Source organism: Mustela lutreola, chromosome 2, assembly GCF_030435805.1.
Source record: "Mustela lutreola isolate mMusLut2 chromosome 2, mMusLut2.pri, whole genome shotgun sequence".
In the NCBI taxonomy this organism is placed as follows: Eukaryota; Metazoa; Chordata; class Mammalia; order Carnivora; family Mustelidae; genus Mustela; species Mustela lutreola.
This window is the reverse complement of record NC_081291.1, coordinates 12,710,320-12,730,113: the sequence shown is the minus strand read 5'-3', so window position 1 is coordinate 12,730,113 and position 19,794 is coordinate 12,710,320. Positions and strand designations below refer to the sequence as shown.

Below are 19,794 nucleotides of genomic sequence, written 5' to 3'. Positions count from 1 at the left end.
TAATTAATTTTAGAAGCGTAACTTTCCGTAATTAATTTTAGAAGCGTAACTCACAGACATAATGTAAGTCCAGAGTTTTGTGCAAATCGTGCAGACTTTTTTGGATGTTAATTTGGTATCATTGAAGCCTCTTTCTTCAGCTTTTGCTGGATGATTCAAAAGATAACAACAAAAATGGAGGACTTTAAATATGCTTCTTAAAACGTTACATATGCTGCCATGCATCCAGTAAACACAGAGAGAATAATTCAATGTGTGTGAAGAGCTGGGGATTGAAAAAGAGAGAATTGGAAGTGTATTTGAATGCGAATGGAAAAAACTGAGGAGCTAAGACTGCAAAGAACAGCCTGGAAATCTTGTCAGGTCCTGTAAATTCTTCTCAGTAATAATTGTGGGAAAGGAGTCAGCACTTAAAAACTAAAGGTGTGTATTTTTTGGTTGTCTTTAGATTTTAAGAGTTGGCATTAATAAATACAATTCTAGGGGCACGTGGGTGGCTCAGTCAGTTGAGCGTCTGACCTTGGCTCAGGTCATGATCTTGGGTCCTTGGATCAAACCCCTGTTGGGCTCCCTGCTCAGTGGGGAGCCTGTTTCTCCCTCTCTCTCTGCACTTCTCCCCCTATGCATGCTCAATCTCTCTCTCTCAAATAAATAAATTAAATTAATGCAATTCTAATAGGGACATCAACACCTTATCTAGTTTTACGAGAAAGGAATAGTTGGGTTATTAAAGTTGATGATAATTTGATATATAAAAAGAACTGAACACACGAAAATAAGTGAAAAAAACTCCCACTGAGACAGAAGTGTGAGATATTACAGGAATGAAGAAACATGGGATGCTACCTGAAATCCAACAAAATAAGTATCAATCCCCAGGTGCGGGGGCCGGGAGATTATTTGGGGGTCCAGGACTAAATCTCATGAAAATGAAACCGTTATTTGATGACAAGAGTAAAAATACATCCATTTATCAAATCCTAAAAATTGATCAGAGTCTATCTGTGAAGCTCTGTGGGACAAATATTAATAAAATCAAGCTCTTCAAATAAATAGGACAATTAAATCATTGCTAGAGCTTCAATGGGTGGAGAGATGTCAAATATATAATATTCTCAGATGGGACTAGGAGAACTAGGACTTTGCATTCAGTAAAATTGTTTGTTTAAAAAAAAACAGTTTGCTCAGTAGAAGGCAAGAGAGAACTTTAGCACCTCAAACAACAGTATTGATGTTAAGAGAAAATCTTGATTTTTTTGAAGTTGCATGTGACCTAAGGGCCATCACCTTGAGCTAACGCTCTCTCCATCTTTTCCTCCTCATCTCTGATCTCACCTCCTACTCTCCATTGCACTCATTCTGGTGTCATTGACAGTCCCTGAACAAGCCAGGCATGCTCCTGCCTCGGGGCCTTTGCACTGTGTTCCCTCCGCTTAGAACATTCTTCATTCTTCTTCCCAGATAGCCACACGGCTCCATTTTCCACTTCCAGCCCCTAAAATAACATCTTCATGAAGCAGACAAAAGGAAATGTTTATAGAAGTCAACTAGATCCTGTCCTTCACAGAGCACCCTTCTCTCCATTATATGTAGAGGACAACTCCAAATCCTGGTGCCGCCACTATGGAAAACAATATGGAGAGTTCTCAAAAAATGAAAAAGGAAATGAAAGCAGAATGTCTGAGAGCTATCTGCAACCCTACATTCCTCGCTGCATTATTCACGGCAGCTGAGTTCTGGAAACAACCCAAGTATCTGTCAGTGGATGAAGGATCAAGAAAATGTGGCATATACATGATTGGAATATCATTCCGCCATGGAGAAGAAGGAAATCCTGCCATTGGAGGTAACACAGAAGGGTCTTGAGGGTCTTGTGCTAAGTAAGGTAAGCCAGATGGAAAAAGACAAACACAGCTTGGTAATCACTTACGTGCGGAATCTCAAACCAAGCAAAACACAAATCTTATAAAGTCTAGCCCCTGCTGACCTCCCCAGTTTCTACTCTTGTCATGGTTCCCCAGCCACAAGGATGGGTCCAAGCTTGGCCCTTCCTCAAGGACTTCCTCTTTTCTCTGCCTCGAGCTTCAGGAGCCCTTTCCAGATTCAAGACCCACCACAGATCCTTCCTCCTCCTCCGAAGCTCAACCCACGGTGGCTGCTGTTTCCTCAGGACTGTGTTCTCTGAAACTGAGGAAGATCTTCCTCCCTGGAACCCTATGCCTGCTGCTTCGTCTCTCTCCTCCCCTGCCCAGGAAGTCAACGTAGTGCCCTGTTGCACGTGGTAGTGGAGTCGTGCACCACTGACGGAGCATCTTAAGTCTGCATTCCCCAAGCTGTGGATGAGAATTCTGAGATGATGGCAAACACAGGGACCCCTCCTAACCCTGCAATTCCATCACAGAGGAATTCTCTAGAAGGTGCATAGTGAGACTTGTTCAGGGAGGTTTGGAACGAGTAGTGCTCATCCACAGTAGAGGTGCATACATCCTTTGGGACACTTTTAACCGGTGGACATTTATATAGTCAGAGGAATGAAGGAATCGTGGAACTGCTCTCACTAGTCCGGAGAAATCTCGAAGCAGGGACAGAAGAAAACCACAGAAGGATGTGGGTAGAATTACATTGCTCATGTGAAATTTAAAGCCAGGTCACACGATTCTGTGGATCGCTTGTGGATACATCTCGGAGAGGAAAGTTGCAAATGTGCATGGGATTGACCCACATTAGTTGTAGGATGTCCTTACCTCAGGACCAGGGGGAGGAAGGGGGGAGGGAGGGGTGTGACACAGGCATATGGGAGTCGAGGAACGGAGGGGGAATGTACAGAGATGTTTACTTCCTAATCTGAACGATGAATACAAGCCAGACTCCAGCGTGAAGTATGATCTATGCTTTTTTTTTTTTTTTTTTTTTTAAAGCACATTTATTTATTTGAGAGAGTGTGCAAAGGGAGAGAGATCCTGAGTGCGGGAGGGGCAGAAGCAAATCTGCACTGAAGAAGGAGCCTAACACGGGGCTCAATTCCAGGACCTGAGATCAAGACCTGAGCGGAAGCAAATGCTTAACCAAGTGAGCCACCCAGATAACCCAATATATGTTCTTTGAAACAACTGCAATATCACACACACACACACACGCACAGACATCCCCGCATATCCTTAAGGAACTCAGAGGAGGCCGAGGCCTGGGTGGGTGGGTAAGCGAATGGTGGATTCCACCTCATTCTCTACCAAGGTCACTGTGTCCCCTGGGGTCCCACCCCAAGGTTCCAGGCACCCCACCTTTGCTGAACTTACCCTGGGTCCCACAGAACCCGTGTCAAGCCCAGCTCAGCGTCTACCCCAATCCCATTCTTCCTCTGTGCCCAGGCTGAGTGCTGGCCCCACTGACCACCAGGGAACCTGGGCCAGAGATGCGGGCGGCAGCCTGGTCTCCTTCCGCCCCCTCAGGAATCCTGATGCTTCTACATGACCTTCCTCTTCTTCCTCTCCTCCCAGTGCCCCACTGAGTTCTCGTCTTGTCACACTTCACCATCAACACTGCCCCTTCTCTGGGCTCTTTGGGGACGGGCTTCTCCTTCTGACTGAACCTCCATAATGGCCACCGCCACGCTGAAATGACCTCTCCCTTGCTGAGAAGCCTGCGCTGGCTCCACATGGCCCTGCTGCTAACAGCGAACATTTCTTCCACACCTCCCGTGCACCTGACACCACCGCAAGGAGTTTGACTTTGTCTTACTTAACCTGACCTACTGAAGCCTCACTTAACAAGGCTTTGTCTTACTTAACCCTCTAAGAGGGCACTCGGACCTCCCTTTCTAGGATGAAGCAGCTTGGGGAGGTCAACCAGCTACCCACCTCCCAGTCTCCCTTGTTCCAAAGCTTCTCAGTCTCTCCACTGAGGACCCAGAGCTCGACCCTCTGAGCAGGACTCACACTCGCTGGACACTTCCCGTTTTGTCCTGTTTTCGTTGTACAGACAGGTGACTTGAGCCCAGAGAGGCAGAGTCACTTCCCGGAGGTCACCCAGCAAGCCTGGCTGGAGACTCCACAGCCCCCGCCTGCCGTTGACTTGCCCTGTCTGCCTCCGTCTCCCCCACTCACCTGTGGAACGTGTCCCGTCCGCTGCCAGGACGCCTGGTCAAAGGCGAGCCAGCTTCTGCTGAGAGAGCGCTGTGGGCCACCTGTGATGTAGAGGCAAGTCTTGGGCCTCACAGGAGGGAGCTGGAGGGCCTGATGGAGCCAAATGTAGCCCTCCATCCCACTCCTCAGGCCCAGTCCCTCGTGTCTTGTTAAGCACCTGCTAATTGCTCGCCCCACACTCTGTCCCTGCTGGCCTGCCTCTTTGGGGAGGAGGGAGACCTCAGCATGCCCTGCATTCTTCCCTCCACTGCTGAGCTGGTGGGGGAGGGCACGGGCTCTGGGCCTCTGGGGGGGGGGGGACCTTTGCCGGGGGAGGGGGTGGTGGCTCATGCCCAGCAGATTCCCACAGCTCTGCTGGAGCTGCCTCACTGCTGGGCCAGGTCCCTGGCTTCCCACCGCTGGAGCCGTGGCCTACTGACCTTTATTTCTTCATTAAGGTGAAATTCACGCGACCCAGGATTAACTATCTGGAAGTGAACGCTCCTGTGGCATGCAGCACAGTCGTGATTTTGTGCAACTGCCACCTCTGTCTAGTTCCAGGACATTTGAATCCCCCCATCCAGACGGACTTCGTGTCCCCCTGAGCAGTCACTCCCAGCCCCCTCCACGGCCCCTCCTGGAGTCTCCAGCCAGGCTTGCTGGGTGACCTCCGGGAAGTGACTCTGCCTCTCTGGGCTCAAGTCACCTGTCTGTACAATGAAAACAAGACACAACGGGAAGTGTTCAGCGAGTATGAGTTCTGCTCAGAGGGTCGACCTCTGGGGCAACCACCAGGCTGCTTTCTGGCTCTGTGGGTTACTCATTCTGGACATCTCACAGACCCGGGATCCTACACTGTGGGGCCTTTTGTGCCGGGCTTCTCCCTTAGCGCGGTATTTTCACCGCACACCCTCGGTAGAGCCTGAGTGAGAGCTTCCTTCCTTCCTATGGCCCAGTAGTGCTCCACCAACAGACAGTCCTCGAATGTTAAGGGAGTGCCATTCCATTGCAAGAACGAACCACGCTTTGTGTATCCAGTCACCACGGTCGTTTGGGGGATTGCGACCTCTGGGCTGTTGGCCAGAGTGCTGCCGTGAACGTCTGTGCACTGGCATCTCCTCGCTCCCTGTTGTTACTCGGTGGGGAATGTCCCGATGTGCAGATCGGCTGAGCCATCCAGTAGGTCTAGGTTTAACCTTCTGAGGAACCGCCAAACCGTTTTCCACAGAGGCTCCCCCATTTTGTGCCTGGCAGGGCACAAGGTCTCGATCTCCCCACATCTCACCAAGCCTCGTCCGTCCTTCTTAGGAGCGGCGTGAAGCCTTACCTCCTCATGGTCTGACTTGCATCTCCTCTCATGAGGAATCAAGTTGAACATCTGTTCATGCTCTGAATACCTTTGAGCTTCCACATCTACTGGTAAAACATATTTGGGCACACACTCCCGCTATAGGAGCATTTCTTTAAAAACTAAGTATTGGGGACGCCTGGGTGGCTCAGTTGGTTGGACGACTGCCTTCGGCTCAGGTCATGATCCTGGAGTCCCGGGATCGAGTCCTGCATCAGACTCCTAACTCCATGGGGAGTCTGCTTCTCTCTCTGACCTTCTCCTCGTTCATGCTCTCTCTCACTGTCTCTCTCTCAAGTAAATAAATAAAAAAATCTAAAAAAAAAAAAAAAAAAAAAAAAAACTAAGTATTGCACCACCATGGAATGCTATGAGCATTGTGAAACACTCCTCCCAAACTGAAGATAAAAAGGGAAGCTCTTGGGATGAAATAAACTCTTGGTTACTTCAAATAACCCTGACGGGAACCCTGACGATAGCTCATACTTAAGGTACCCTGGGCCAAGTTCATGGCTAAGGGTATGGAAAGAAACTCTTATTAGGAGGTATCCAGGTGGTTGAGCCTGTTGAGCGCCAGACGCTCGGTTTTTTCTGAGGTCCTGATCTCAGGGTCTTCGGAGGCAGGTCTGCACTGGGGTCCGTGGCTCAGTGGGGGGTCTGCTTCCAGAGTCTCTCCCTCTGCCCCTCCCCTAACTAGTGTCAGCTCTGTGTGTATGTGTGTGTGTGTGTCTCCCTCTCTCCAAAATAAATAAATAAATCTTTTAGAAAAGAAAAAAAAAACACCCTTATCATGTGGGCTTTTTTTGACAATTGAAAAATGTTTGACTATTTCCAATCACAACTGATTTCTTTGTCATTGCCTTTCCCCTCACAATGGGGCTGACACAGAGTTCATTTTAGGGGCGGAAGTGACGCCAGCAGCATTCTCTGGTTGGCAGTGGGGTCTTCGTGCAGTCTTTCATGCCACAGTCTCATTTTTAAGAAAGATTATATTTATTAATTTATTTGAGAGAGTTGAGAGCACACGTGCACAAGCAGGGGGAGCAGCAGGCAGAGGGAGAAGCAGGCTCCCCATTGAACTGGGAGCCCCAGGCCGGACTGGATCTTGGGATTCTGGGATAGTGACCCAAGCCAAAGGCAGACACTTAATGGACTGAGCCCCCCAGGCACCCCAGGAATAGACTACTGATACAGGATGGTTCTCAAGGGAATTATGCTAAATAAAAGAAGCCAATATCAGAAGGTCGCGTACTGTATTTCTATGCGTGACTGTCTTGAAATGTCAGAATTTGGGGAGTTATATTGACCAGCGTATGTTGCCAAGGGTTAGGGAGGGGGCGTTGACTATAAAAGTGAGGCACAGCGGTTTCTTTGGGCGGATAGAACAGTTCTGTGTCCTGACTGTGGTAGTAATTACATGAATCTTCACAATTTCATAAAATGTTTCAAGACTATTGAGTGCATATAAAAAACTGATGAATTCCCCCCCAAAAAAGGTATTTAGTTAATAGAATTGTAGCACTGTCAATGTCCTGGTTTTTATAAATGTACCATAATTATATGGTATTAAATATATACAAATCTATAATTATATATATATTTATTTAATGTAATATATAATTATTTTTAATATATTTTAATATATAATTATATCATTATAAAATGGTTTCGTTGGAGGAAGCTGACTGAAGGCTGTACAAGACCTCTTCATCTATGTGCGACTTTTATGTGAGTCTAAGATTATTTAGAAATAAAAACGGTTTAAAAGTTAAAAGGGAAGTGTACTTTGTTAATATTTTCTATTTCACCAGATGGACTCCTAAGCTCTCACCCTATTTTGACGTGCATTAATGCAACTTCGTGGATCAGAAGGAGTACATTTACAGGTCGTTTAACCATTTTATATCCACCACCAATCATCAAATATGAGACTGTGGCATGAAAGACTGCACGAAGACCCCACTGCCAACCAGAGAATGCTGCTGGCGTCACTTCCGCCCCTAAAATGAACTCTGTGTCAGCCCCATTGTGAGGGGAAAGGCAATGACAAAGAAATCAGTTGTGATTGGAAATAGTCAAACATTTTTCAATTGTCAAAAAAAGCCCACATGATAAGGGTGTTTTTTTTTTCTTTTCTAAAAGATTTATTTATTTATTTTGGAGAGAGGGAGACACACACACACACATACACACAGAGCTGACACTAGTTAGGGGAGGGGCAGAGGGAGAGACTCTGGAAGCAGACCCCCCACTGAGCCACGGACCCCAGTGCAGACCTGCCTCCGAAGACCCTGAGATCAGGACCTCAGAAAAAACCGAGCGTCTGGCGCTCAACAGGCTCAACCACCTGGATACCTCCTAATAAGAGTTTCTTTCCATACCCTTAGCCATGAACTTGGCCCAGGGTACCTTAAGTATGAGCTATCGTCAGGGTTCCCGTCAGGGTTATTTGAAGTAACCAAGAGTTTATTTCATCCCAAGAGCTTCCCTTTTTATCTTCAGTTTGGGAGGAGTGTTTCACAATGCTCATAGCATTCCATGGTGGTGCAATACTTAGTTTTTAAAGAAATGCTCCTATAGCGGGAGTGTGTGCCCAAATATGTTTTACCAGTAGATGTGGAAGCTCAAAGGTATTCAGAGCATGAACAGATGTTCAACTTGATTCCTCATGAGAGGAGATGCAAGTCAGACCATGAGGAGGTAAGGCTTCACGCCGCTCCTAAGAAGGACGGACGAGGCTTGGTGAGATGTGGGGAGATCGAGACCTTGTGCCCTGCCAGGCACAAAATGGGGGAGCCTCTGTGGAAAACGGTTTGGCGGTTCCTCAGAAGGTTAAACCTAGACCTACTGGATGGCTCAGCCGATCTGCACATCGGGACATTCCCCACCGAGTAACAACAGGGAGCGAGGAGATGCCAGTGCACAGACGTTCACGGCAGCACTCTGGCCAACAGCCCAGAGGTCGCAATCCCCCAAACGACCGTGGTGACTGGATACACAAAGCGTGATTCGTTCTTGCAATGGAATGGCACTCCCTTAACATTCGAGGACTGTCTGTTGGTGGAGCACTACTGGGCCATAGGAAGGAAGGAAGCTCTCACTCAGGCTCTACCGAGGGTGTGCGGTGAAAATACCGCACTAAGGGAGAAGCCCGGCACAAAAGACCCCACAGTGTAGGATCCCGGGTCTGTGAGATGTCCAGAATGAGTAACTCACAGAGCCAGAAAGCAGCCTGGTGGTTGCCCCAGAGGTCGACCCTCTGAGCAGAACTCATACTCGCTGAACACTTCCCGTTGTGTCTTGTTTTCATTGTACAGACAGGTGACTTGAGCCCAGAGAGGCAGAGTCACTTCCCGGAGGTCACCCAGCAAGCCTGGCTGGAGACTCCAGGAGGGGCCGTGGAGGGGGCTGGGAGTGACTGCTCAGGGGGACACGAAGTCCGTCTGGATGGGGGGATTCAAATGTCCTGGAACTAGACAGAGGTGGCAGTTGCACAAAATCACGACTGTGCTGCATGCCACAGGAGCGTTCACTTCCAGATAGTTAATCCTGGGTCGCGTGAATTTCACCTTAATGAAGAAATAAAGGTCAGTAGGCCACGGCTCCAGCGGTGGGAAGCCAGGGACCTGGCCCAGCAGTGAGGCAGCTCCAGCAGAGCTGTGGGAATCTGCTGGGCATGAGCCACCACCCCCTCCCCCGGCAAAGGTCCCCCCCCCCCCCCAGAGGCCCAGAGCCCGTGCCCTCCCCCACCAGCTCAGCAGTGGAGGGAAGAATGCAGGGCATGCTGAGGTCTCCCTCCTCCCCAAAGAGGCAGGCCAGCAGGGACAGAGTGTGGGGCGAGCAATTAGCAGGTGCTTAACAAGACACGAGGGACTGGGCCTGAGGAGTGGGATGGAGGGCTACATTTGGCTCCATCAGGCCCTCCAGCTCCCTCCTGTGAGGCCCAAGACTTGCCTCTACATCACAGGTGGCCCACAGCGCTCTCTCAGCAGAAGCTGGCTCGCCTTTGACCAGGCGTCCTGGCAGCGGACGGGACACGTTCCACAGGTGAGTGGGGGAGACGGAGGCAGACAGGGCAAGTCAACGGCAGGCGGGGGCTGTGGAGTCTCCAGCCAGGCTTGCTGGGTGACCTCCGGGAAGTGACTCTGCCTCTCTGGGCTCAAGTCACCTGTCTGTACAACGAAAACAGGACAAAACGGGAAGTGTCCAGCGAGTGTGAGTCCTGCTCAGAGGGTCGAGCTCTGGGTCCTCAGTGGAGAGACTGAGAAGCTTTGGAACAAGGGAGACTGGGAGGTGGGTAGCTGGTTGACCTCCCCAAGCTGCTTCATCCTAGAAAGGGAGGTCCGAGTGCCCTCTTAGAGGGTTAAGTAAGACAAAGCCTTGTTAAGTGAGGCTTCAGTAGGTCAGGTTAAGTAAGACAAAGTCAAACTCCTTGCGGTGGTGTCAGGTGCACGGGAGGTGTGGAAGAAATGTTCGCTGTTAGCAGCAGGGCCATGTGGAGCCAGCGCAGGCTTCTCAGCAAGGGAGAGGTCATTTCAGCGTGGCGGTGGCCATTATGGAGGTTCAGTCAGAAGGAGAAGCCCGTCCCCAAAGAGCCCAGAGAAGGGGCAGTGTTGATGGTGAAGTGTGACAAGACGAGAACTCAGTGGGGCACTGGGAGGAGAGGAAGAAGAGGAAGGTCATGTAGAAGCATCAGGATTCCTGAGGGGGCGGAAGGAGACCAAGCTGCCGCCCACATCTCTGGCCCAGGTTCCCTGGTGGTCAGTGGGGCCAGCACTCAGCCTGGGCACAGAGGAAGAATGGGATTGGGGTAGATGCTGAGCTGGGCTTGACACGGGTTCTGTGGGACCCAGGGTAAGTTCAGCAAAGGTGGGGTGCCTGGAACCTCGGGGTGGGACCCCAGGGGACACAGTGACCCTGGCAGAGAATGAGGTGGAATCCACCATTCACTTACCCACCCACCCGGGCCTCGGTCTCCTCTGAGTTCCTTAAGGATATGCGGGAATGTGTGTGCGTGTGTGCGTGTGTGTGTGTGTGTGCGTGTTTGCGTGTGTGTGGTATTGCAGGTGTTTCAAAGAACATAGGTCAGGGGCACCTGAGTGGCTCAACGGTTAAGTATCTGCTTCAGATCAGGTCATGATCTTGGGTCCTGCGACTGAGTCCCGTATTGGGCTCATTGCTCTGTGCAGATCTGCTTCTGCCCCTCCCGCACTCAGGATCTCTCTCCCTTTGCACACTCTCTCAAATAAGTAAATATTATCTTTAAAAAAAGCATAGATCATACTTCACGCTGGAGTCTGGCTTGTATTCATCGTTCAGATTAGGAAGTAAACATCTCTGTACATTCCCCCTCCGTTCCTTGACTCCCATATGCCTGTGTCACACCCCTCCCTCCCCCCTTCCTCCCCCTGGTCCTGAGATAAGGACATCCTACAACTAATGTGGGTCACTCCCATGCACATTTGCAACTTTATTCTCTGGGATGTATCCACGAGCGATCCACAGAATCGTGTGGCCTGTCTTTAAATTCACGTAAGCAACATCATTCTACCCACAACTTTCTTTGGTTTTCTTCTGTCCCTGCTTCGAAATTTTTCCGGACTAGTGAGAGCAGTTCCACAATTCCTCCATTCCTCTGACTATACAAATGTCCACCGAGTAAGAATGTCCCCATGGATGTATGCACCCATACTATGGATGAGAACTACTCGTTCCAAACCTCCCTGAACAAGCCTCACCACGCACCTTCTAGAATTCCTCTGTGGTGGAATTGCAGGGTTAGGAGGGGTCCCTGTGTTTGCCACCATATCAGAATTCTCATCCGCAGCTTGGGGAATGCCAGACTGAAGATGCTCTGTCAGAGGTCCACGACTCCACTAGGAAGTGCAACAGGTGTAGGGGTTGCAGGTGAGAAATGGTCTGCATGCTTGGCTGCTGTGCACCGATCCTGCCGGTGGGTTGTGGAGAATGAATGATGTGCCACTGATTGAAAGGCTGCAGCAAACAGGTGGGTGGATGGGGTCCTGTTACAGGAAAGAGTGGGAAGAATCCACGAACGTCTGAACTAAGGAGAGGGGATGAGATCAGGGTGCAGTGGAAGGGTTGGCCGTGATCAGGACCCTGGACAACTCTCAGGTTTCCTTTCTGATTGATCCAGGATGGCCATGCAAGGGGCAAATGTCACCCCTGTCTCTGAGTTCCTGCTCCTGGGGCTCTCAGAGAACCCCGAGCAACAGCAGCTGCTGTTCATACTCTTCCTGACTATGTACCTGGTCACGGGACTGGGGAACCTGCTCATCATCCTGGCTATCGCCACTGACCCCCGACTCCACACCCCCATGTACTTCTTCCTGGCTAACTTGGCCTTTGTGGACATCTGCTTCACCTCCACCACCATCCCCAAGATGCTGGCCAACCACGTGTCAGGGCACAAAGGGATCGCTTATGCAGGCTGCCTGACCCAGATGTTCTTCTTCATCTGGTTTGCTGGCATCGATAGCTTCCTGCTGACCGCCATGGCCTATGACCGCTATGTGGCCATCTGTCACCCTCTCCACTATGCCAGGTCTGTAACACCACAGCTCTGTGGCCTCCTGGTGGCTGCATCCTGGACTGCAGCCTTCGGCAATGCTCTGACCCACACAGTGTTACTGACTCGCCTCTCATTCTGCACCCACAACAGGGTGCCCCATTTCTTCTGTGACCTCAGTCCTCTGCTGAAGCTGGCCTGCTCTGACACCTTTCTCAATAATGTGATGGTGTACACCATGGGTGCCCTACCCACTATCACTCCTTTTGTGGGCATCTTGGTCTCCTATACATGCATCTTTGCCACGGTGTTGAGGATCCCCTCCACGAGAGGCAAGCAGAAGGCTTTCTCCACCTGTGGCTCTCATCTGTCTGTGGTGTCCCTGTTCTACGGGACACTCATTGGGGTTTATTTCAGCCCCACGTCCTCCCACACGGCCCAGAAGGACACAGCCGCTGCGGTGATGTACACTGTGGTCACTCCCATGCTGAACCCCTTCATCTACAGTCTACGCAACAGTGACATGAAGGGGGCCTTGGGGGCCCTCATCAATAGGAAGCCAGTTTTTCTTCAGTGACCATAGCACTGGGATGTTTGACGACCCAAATCCCGTGCCCATCTGTACGAAATTTTCTTGCATGGTCCCAAAGTTAGATGTTTCCTTCATATCCTTCTCCGTGGTTCTCTGTGTATTACTTCATTCTTCCAACAACAACTTCTTGAACATTTGTTATCTGTAGACACTGTTTTAGGGGTTGAAGGTCCAAGAGGGAACAAACAAAATCCCTGCCCTTGTAGCGCTCCCACTGCAGCCTGGAGACCACATCGCGGTTAAAGGAAGTGCTTGGGAAACTAGAGAGACCGGGATACAAGCCCCACCTTGGTTAACATTCAGGTTTACCTGCTCTAATACAAAGTTGCAAATACAGAGGCTCAGAACTGGTAAGATTTTGCAAGCTGAACTCTTTGTTTCTGTAACAACACGGTTTTTTCAAAAACTTAATGTAGACATATGGTCTACTTGTTTCTAGTATGTTCCATTGTGAGGCACCAGATCTAATGTGCATTTCTAGCCAGAGTTCTTGTGTTTATTGATTTTGCAATATTTGCTTCCTTGAACCACCTACATTTTGGTCACTCTCAGTTAATGGTCATCTGAAACAATAGCCTTGTGTAGGAGGCAAGATCCTTATTTATACTCTTTTGAAGGACAGGAAGCTGTTGGCTCTTCTAACCTTGTGATGTTTCTTTTTTTTTTTTTCTCTCTAAAGGTTTTATTGATTTATTTGACAGAGAGAGATCACAAATAGGCAGAGAGGCAGGCAGAGAGGGAGGAGGAAGCAGGCTCCCTGCTGAACAGAGAGCCTGATGTGGGGCTCGAACCGAGGACCCTGGGATCATGATCTGAGACGAAGGCAGAGGCTTTAACCCACTGAGCCACCCAGGTGTCCCACCTTATGATGTTTCTGACTTTGAAAAGTGGCCAATTCTAGCCTGGGATCATCTCATGCTTGTGATTCCTTGCTGCAAAGCAGCACGAAGCAACCAACTCACAGTGACATCATAGCTCTTTCCCATCACTTCTTGACACACAGGCTCAGTGAACGAACAATCTACCTTCCAGGTTATCACCAGTCACGGTATTGTCAGATGTTGGTCTTTGCCATAACAAGGGTCTCCAGCTTTCCAGCCTGTGACATTTGTGTCTTTACCACCGGACCACTCAGCTCATACAACTAAGTTTTCAATTTTGTGATGTCAGCTTCTCACTTCTGCTCCATTTTCTGTTTTAGTCTGTTGACTAGCTTATGTGTTATATTAGATTCTGGGAGATTTTGTTTTTAGAAAAGGACCACAAAGGAGGTGACTTACACAGGAGTTTGTTGTCTCATGGTTCCGGAGACCAGAAATGGAAAACCAAGGTGTTGGCAGGTGGGTTCCTTCTGAGGCTGTGTGTGAGGGAGAATCCGTCTCAACCTCTGTCCTAGCTGGTGGGAGCTGGTGCTCTTCTGGCCATCTTTGGGGGTCCCTTAACTTGCAGATCATGCTTCATCTCTACATGGCATCCTCTTTGTGCATGTCTTTGTGCATGTCTACCTTGCAAATGTCCCCTTTCTATTTTTTATTCATTTTTTAAAAAAAGAATTATAATTAATATAATATTATATTAGTTTCAGGTGCACAATATAACGATTCAACCAATTGTCCCCTTTTTAGAAGGACACCAATTCTCTTGGATTAGGAGTCCACCCAATTCCAGTATGACATCATTGTAACTGTTAACATCTAGCAACAATCCTATTTCCAAATAAGCTCAGATTCAGAAATAGTGGGCTTTGGACTTAAAATAGGCATTTGGGGAGGGAATATAATTCAACCCATAAGATTTGCTAAAAAAAGAAGAAAGAAAGAAAAAGGGATTCAAAAGGAATATGGCTTGAGTAAGGTAAACGTTCATTTTCTCTCACGTGACAGTCGACGTTCTAGGTCAGTGGGTGACTCTGCTTTAAATCATTCACAGACCCAAGTTCCCCGTGTCTTATTTCTGGCCCATTTCCCAGAAATTGTTATTACTGTATTACTACAAAAACACAAACACTCAGAGAGCAAGGAGGCAAGCACCTGTTCTCAAAGCACCATGTAGGTCTCCCATCCTGTCCCCTAGCTGCAGGAGAGACCAGGAAACGTGGTGCTGCTGGCCCACTGTGCTGCCAGACTCTGATCCTCTCACTACAGAAGAGGGAGAGAGTAGACTTTTGCGGAGAGCTAGCAGTCCACCTTCCGTCCCTCTGGCCGCTAATTCCATGAAAGCATGCTTCTGCCAGAGATTCCACCTAACACCCCTGCCTGAAGATAGCCAGAAGTCCCAGCTGTCTGTGAGTCTGCTGTGCATTCTCTAATTACGATTAATTTAAAAGTTCTTAGGAGATAAAAAATTAATATCCATGAAAGTTCTGTTTCCTCCCTGCATGCAGGGACGCTCTTGAGCAGAACTCCTCTGTGTGGAGCATGTGTGTGAGCACAGTTCTCATTATTTTCTGTGTGACTGGTGCCCCCTGAGGTTAGCACAGTGCATGCAACCTGTTCCACTCTTCCCAGCAGCCCAGCCTGCTTCTCACTGGAGCACCTTGTCTGCCCGATGTTGACAATAGCTGATGCTGATCTATTATGACGGGATGGAGTCCCTCACTTGCTGGGTAACAGGATCCCTTACAGTGGACCTTGCCAGTCTCCTCTACACAGTTCCTGTCTCCACTCTAACCTAAACTCATGCTTTCTTGAGTCTTTGGGCGTTGGCCTATGTGGTCCCTCAGCAAGGAAAGCCACCATGGACTAACGATTCTTTATCCTCTACTCTCCATGCCAAGTTCAAGCCTCTTTTCTAGGACATTTTCCTTCATTGTTCATCAGCTCTCGGGATCCTCTCTGTGACCCATCTCTAAACATTTAGGCTGGAAGTGTCTGTGTCCATCTCTGTGGACTAGACCAGACTAGAACTTCTCAAGGGCCGAGTCTGGGACTGAACTTTCTCTGCTATCTCAACACTGCCCTTGTGCTGCCCAGCACAAGGCTGGGCAGAGAGAGCCATCAGGAGAAGAGGGGACTCTTGTTGAGAAAATAAGCGTGAGTTTAAGGAGAGTTTTTTTTTTTTTTTAAAGATTTTTATTTATTTATTTGACAGAGAAATCACAAGTAGATGGAGAGGCAGACAGAGAGAGAGAGAGAGGGAAGCAGGCTCCCTGCTGAGCAGAGAGCCCGATGCGGGACTCGATCCCAGGACTCTGAGATCATGACCTGAGCCGAAGGCAGCGGCTTAACCCACTGAGCCACCCAGGCGCCCCTTAAGGAGAGTTTTGACAACTAATATTCAGAGTTTTGCAATGGAATCGTAGGAATTTTGATTTGGATTAGAAGACTGGACAAGAACAGGTTTATCATTCTCATGCACCTGTTTGTTCTTTCCTTCCTTCCTTCAATCATTCCTTCATTCGATGATTATTGAGCACCTACTATGTGCCAAGGCCTGGGCCAGGGTAGGAAAGACAGCATCTTTGCCCCCCATCCAGTTCACATTTGAATGGAGAAGACAGAGAGAAACCCAATACTTGCACACACAATAAATGTATGGTTACAGCATGACATGGCTCTGAAGCATCTGATGTTCAGAGCAAGGGAAATAGGAGCCTGAGTTGGGGTCGGAGAAATTCTCCCCGAGGAGGTGGCCTTCAGCTGAAACAGGAAGGAAAAAGGGAATGGAATTGGCCAATGTAGGGAGGGAAGAGTGATTCAGGTCAAAGGAACAGCAGGTGTGAAGGCAAAAGGCTGGACAGGACATCCCAGGGCACCTGTACTCCCAGAGGTCCCGTCCAGCCTCATAGCAAGCATTTTAACAAGCCACTCACAGTAAATGTATTTCTTCTTCTGTTAAAAAAAGAAGAAGAAAAGATCGCTATGCTTCTGAAATTATTTAGGTGCCGTGAAAATTATTGCACCATTTGCTTATTGGGCACCCATGGGTATTCTTGCAAATCGAGAACGTAACTTTCCAAATGTAATGACATTTTGGGGGAATGCTAAGGTTAACAATGAACGAGGTCGACATCCTGCTATTTAAGCGTTTATTGATTTTGATTTCTGTAGCCTTGCTTTTATGTTCTCAAACATCAGAGTGTGGGGTTTCCAATGTTTTCTTCCAGGTTTTGAATATTCTCAGACTTCTAAAACACCTTCTGGCGCGGCGATGTACTTGCGCCCCCCAGCGTCCATACTGGGAAACGCACCCTGCGAGGATGCAGGGCCACGCCCATCCTGGGGCTGCAGGAAAGTCAACCCGCAAAACCACGGACGGCCTCCGGGCTCCCCAACCTTTCTCTCATAGTTGTCCCCGCCCCATGAAACCCAAACTGCAACTAGAAGGAAGTGTCCTCCCCGACACAAGATTCCTGTCATGCCTCTCTGCCTTTGCAAAATGAAGTTCCCTCTCCATTCTTTTACTTACTTATTTTATTTCTACACTAGCTTGATCGAGGTATCATTATTAAAGGACAAACGGAACATATTTAGAGCCTACGATCTAGTAAGTTCTGGCGTGTGTGTACACGTATACTTTAAAAATAATAATTATTTATAATAATAATTTTAAGTATATATAACATACCAATAATATAAAATTAAAATAATAATTTCAAACTTAGGGAAGAGTCGCAAGAATTTAACAAAGAGTTCTTTCGTGTCCTCCTACTTTGAGATTGTTCACCCTTCTTTTTCACATTTGCTTTATAGCTCCATGCCTGTATAAAAACGTTTTTTTTTTTTTTTTTTTTTTTTTCTGAACCACCTGAGCGTCACTTGAAGACATAGTGCCCCTTTACCCCTAAATACTTTCTGTGCATTTCCTAAGAACAAGGTCATTCTCTTAGGCAACCACAGCAAATTTATAAAATTCAAGAAATTCATTACGGACACATCTTATTACATAAGAGCTAGTCTGGATTCCCATGTCTCCAGTTGTCCTTGAATGGCTACGATTTATAGCGATTTTCTTCTCTGTTCCAGGCTCCAGAAGATAGAGGCGGGATCAGGTGTGCCTAGATCGAGTCCAAGACCAAGCACCCATTTCTACTTACCATGTTTCTTTTGTCTCTTTTCATAAAGGCCAGCTTCTCAACTTTTCTTGCTCTTTCATGATACTTAAAAATATAATAGCATGTGAGACTGTGGACTGTGAGAAACAAACTGAGGGTTTTGGGGGGGAGGGTGTGGGGAATGGTTGAACTTGGTGGTGGGTATTAAGGAGGGCACGTATTGCATGGAGCACTGGGTGTGGTGCTTAAACAATGAATCTTGGAACACTGAAAAAAATAAAATAAAATTTAAAAAATACATAAAAATATATTTAATTTTTTATTATACATTTTCCTAATGGGTATAAACATCAATAGAGCTTTACAACAAGCTCTGATATGCCAGGCACCCAGGTTCAATGGTTCCCATATTTATGACATTGACACGTTTAAAGAATCCAGGTGGATTTTCATGTAGTGTGTCTCTCGATGTGGGTTTATCAGATGTTTCCTCATGATTAGGCTCAAGCCATATAATTTGGCAGGAACTACAGACCAGGTGTTGGGTCCTCGAATTATTTAGGGAAGTACTCAGTGCTCTTTTTTTCTCCCTCTCTGGGGACCTGGAATTCTCAACTTCAGATGTTTCTGGGGAGACCAAGGGATAGGGTGTCCTGAGGAAGAGCCAGCAAGGGCTGCTTGGGCAGATGGTTTTGCAGGTGGAGGGTGTGTGGGCTGTGATGTGCTGGGCCAGAAAGGCTATGGTGCTTTCCAGGATGTGCAGAGGGACATAGTACTGTTCACTTCTCACATTCCGCTCTCTGCTTCTCTGGGTCGGTGCCTTCCCACTTTCTAGCTGGCTTCCAATGAGTTTCTGCCACTCTGAGTGCCTCAGGAAGGCTCAGAAGGTGAGAGGGAGGTAGAATCAGAGATAGGTGGCTGTCATAATCCCAGAAGCTCTCTTGGTAGCATTAACAGGTGGCTGGGCTTCCGGCAGCAGTGGCGGCAGAACTTTGGTTGATATTGTCCAGGCTTGGAAGGAACCCTCTTGACCCCATCAGCTCCTCTGCTTGCTCCGGGTCTCTCTTCACTTCCCAATGAGTCTATATGCACAGCCTCCACTTCCTCATTCATCATCAAACACTGAGCACCTCACTTTGGGGGTACTCCTAGACTGTGACCAGATGATCAGCGTAAGCACCCCCCCCTTACCTGCAGCAGAGACATGAAGAAACAATATCACAGACCAGGGAACTCAGATGGGACGTGAAAAAATATAAGATGTTCAGCCTCACCAACAATGAGGAGCTGGAGGCCCCCACAAGATCTCATTTCACTCATCACCCAACGTGGAGGAGTAAGTCTGGCAACAAGAATTTTGGAGAATGTAGAACAAAGACACCCTTATCCGTGGCTGGGGGCGCGGGAGAGCAAATTGGCAAGATCACTTTGGAGAATAACTGTCAATATCTGGAAAGGCTGAAAAAGTACATATTCTAAAATTTAGTCATTCTTAGCTTTGCACTGGCAGAGATAAAGGGCATAAAGATGTGCCCAATGGGAAGCATAGCATATATGCTTCCATGTGAGCCCATGAGGAGATGTGATCAAGAATGTATGTGGTAGATAAGCAAAATATGGTGCATCCATACAATGGAATATTATGCAACCCTACAAAGGAATGAGAGTCTGACTCAGGCTACAACATGGATGGAACTTGAGGACATTATGTTAAATGCAAGAAGCCAGACACAAAAGGACAAATACTGTATGGTTTCACTTATGTGAGGTCTTTAGAGGAGTCAGATGCATAGAGATAGGAAGTAGATGGTGGGAGTCAGAGGCTGGGAGAGGGGATGGGGAGTCAGTGTTTAGTGATCACAAGATGAAAAGAGTTCTAGAGATGGTTGGTGCTGAGTGTTGCACAACAATGTGAATGTATTTAATGCCACTGAACTGGACACTTGGACATGGTGGAGATGGTAAATTTTATGTCATGTGTACTTGACCACCATAAAAAATTTGGAAAACAAATCATGAACAACTCTCCTCATAATAGTGGAAAATTGGAAAATACTTAGATTTCCATCACCAGCAAAGTGGAAAAATGCATGAGGGTGTATTTCCACAAGAGAATATTCTATCACTCTGGAAGCAAATGAGCTAGAGACTTGTGTATTGATCTGAATCTTAAAATATGACTATTTTTATGAATCTTAAAAATATAATTCT

At 47.8% G+C, this 19,794-nt stretch overlaps 1 protein-coding gene and 1 long non-coding RNA gene across 2 annotated transcripts; both read left to right on the top strand.

The window, feature by feature from the left end:
* The first annotated feature begins 9,219 nt into the window (after window positions 1-9,219).
* LOC131825756 (uncharacterized) lies at window positions 9,220-17,840 on the top strand. Its single transcript, XR_009351295.1, has 3 exons — window positions 9,220-9,320; window positions 9,437-9,516; window positions 17,555-17,840. It is a non-coding gene; the product is annotated as an uncharacterized LOC131825756 (long non-coding RNA).
* Window positions 11,628-12,575, top strand: LOC131825755 (olfactory receptor 1361-like). Its single transcript, XM_059165162.1, has one exon. It carries the CDS (start codon window positions 11,628-11,630, stop codon window positions 12,573-12,575), a length of 948 nt encoding a protein of 315 aa, XP_059021145.1.
* Window positions 17,841-19,794: the final 1,954 nt, after the last annotated feature.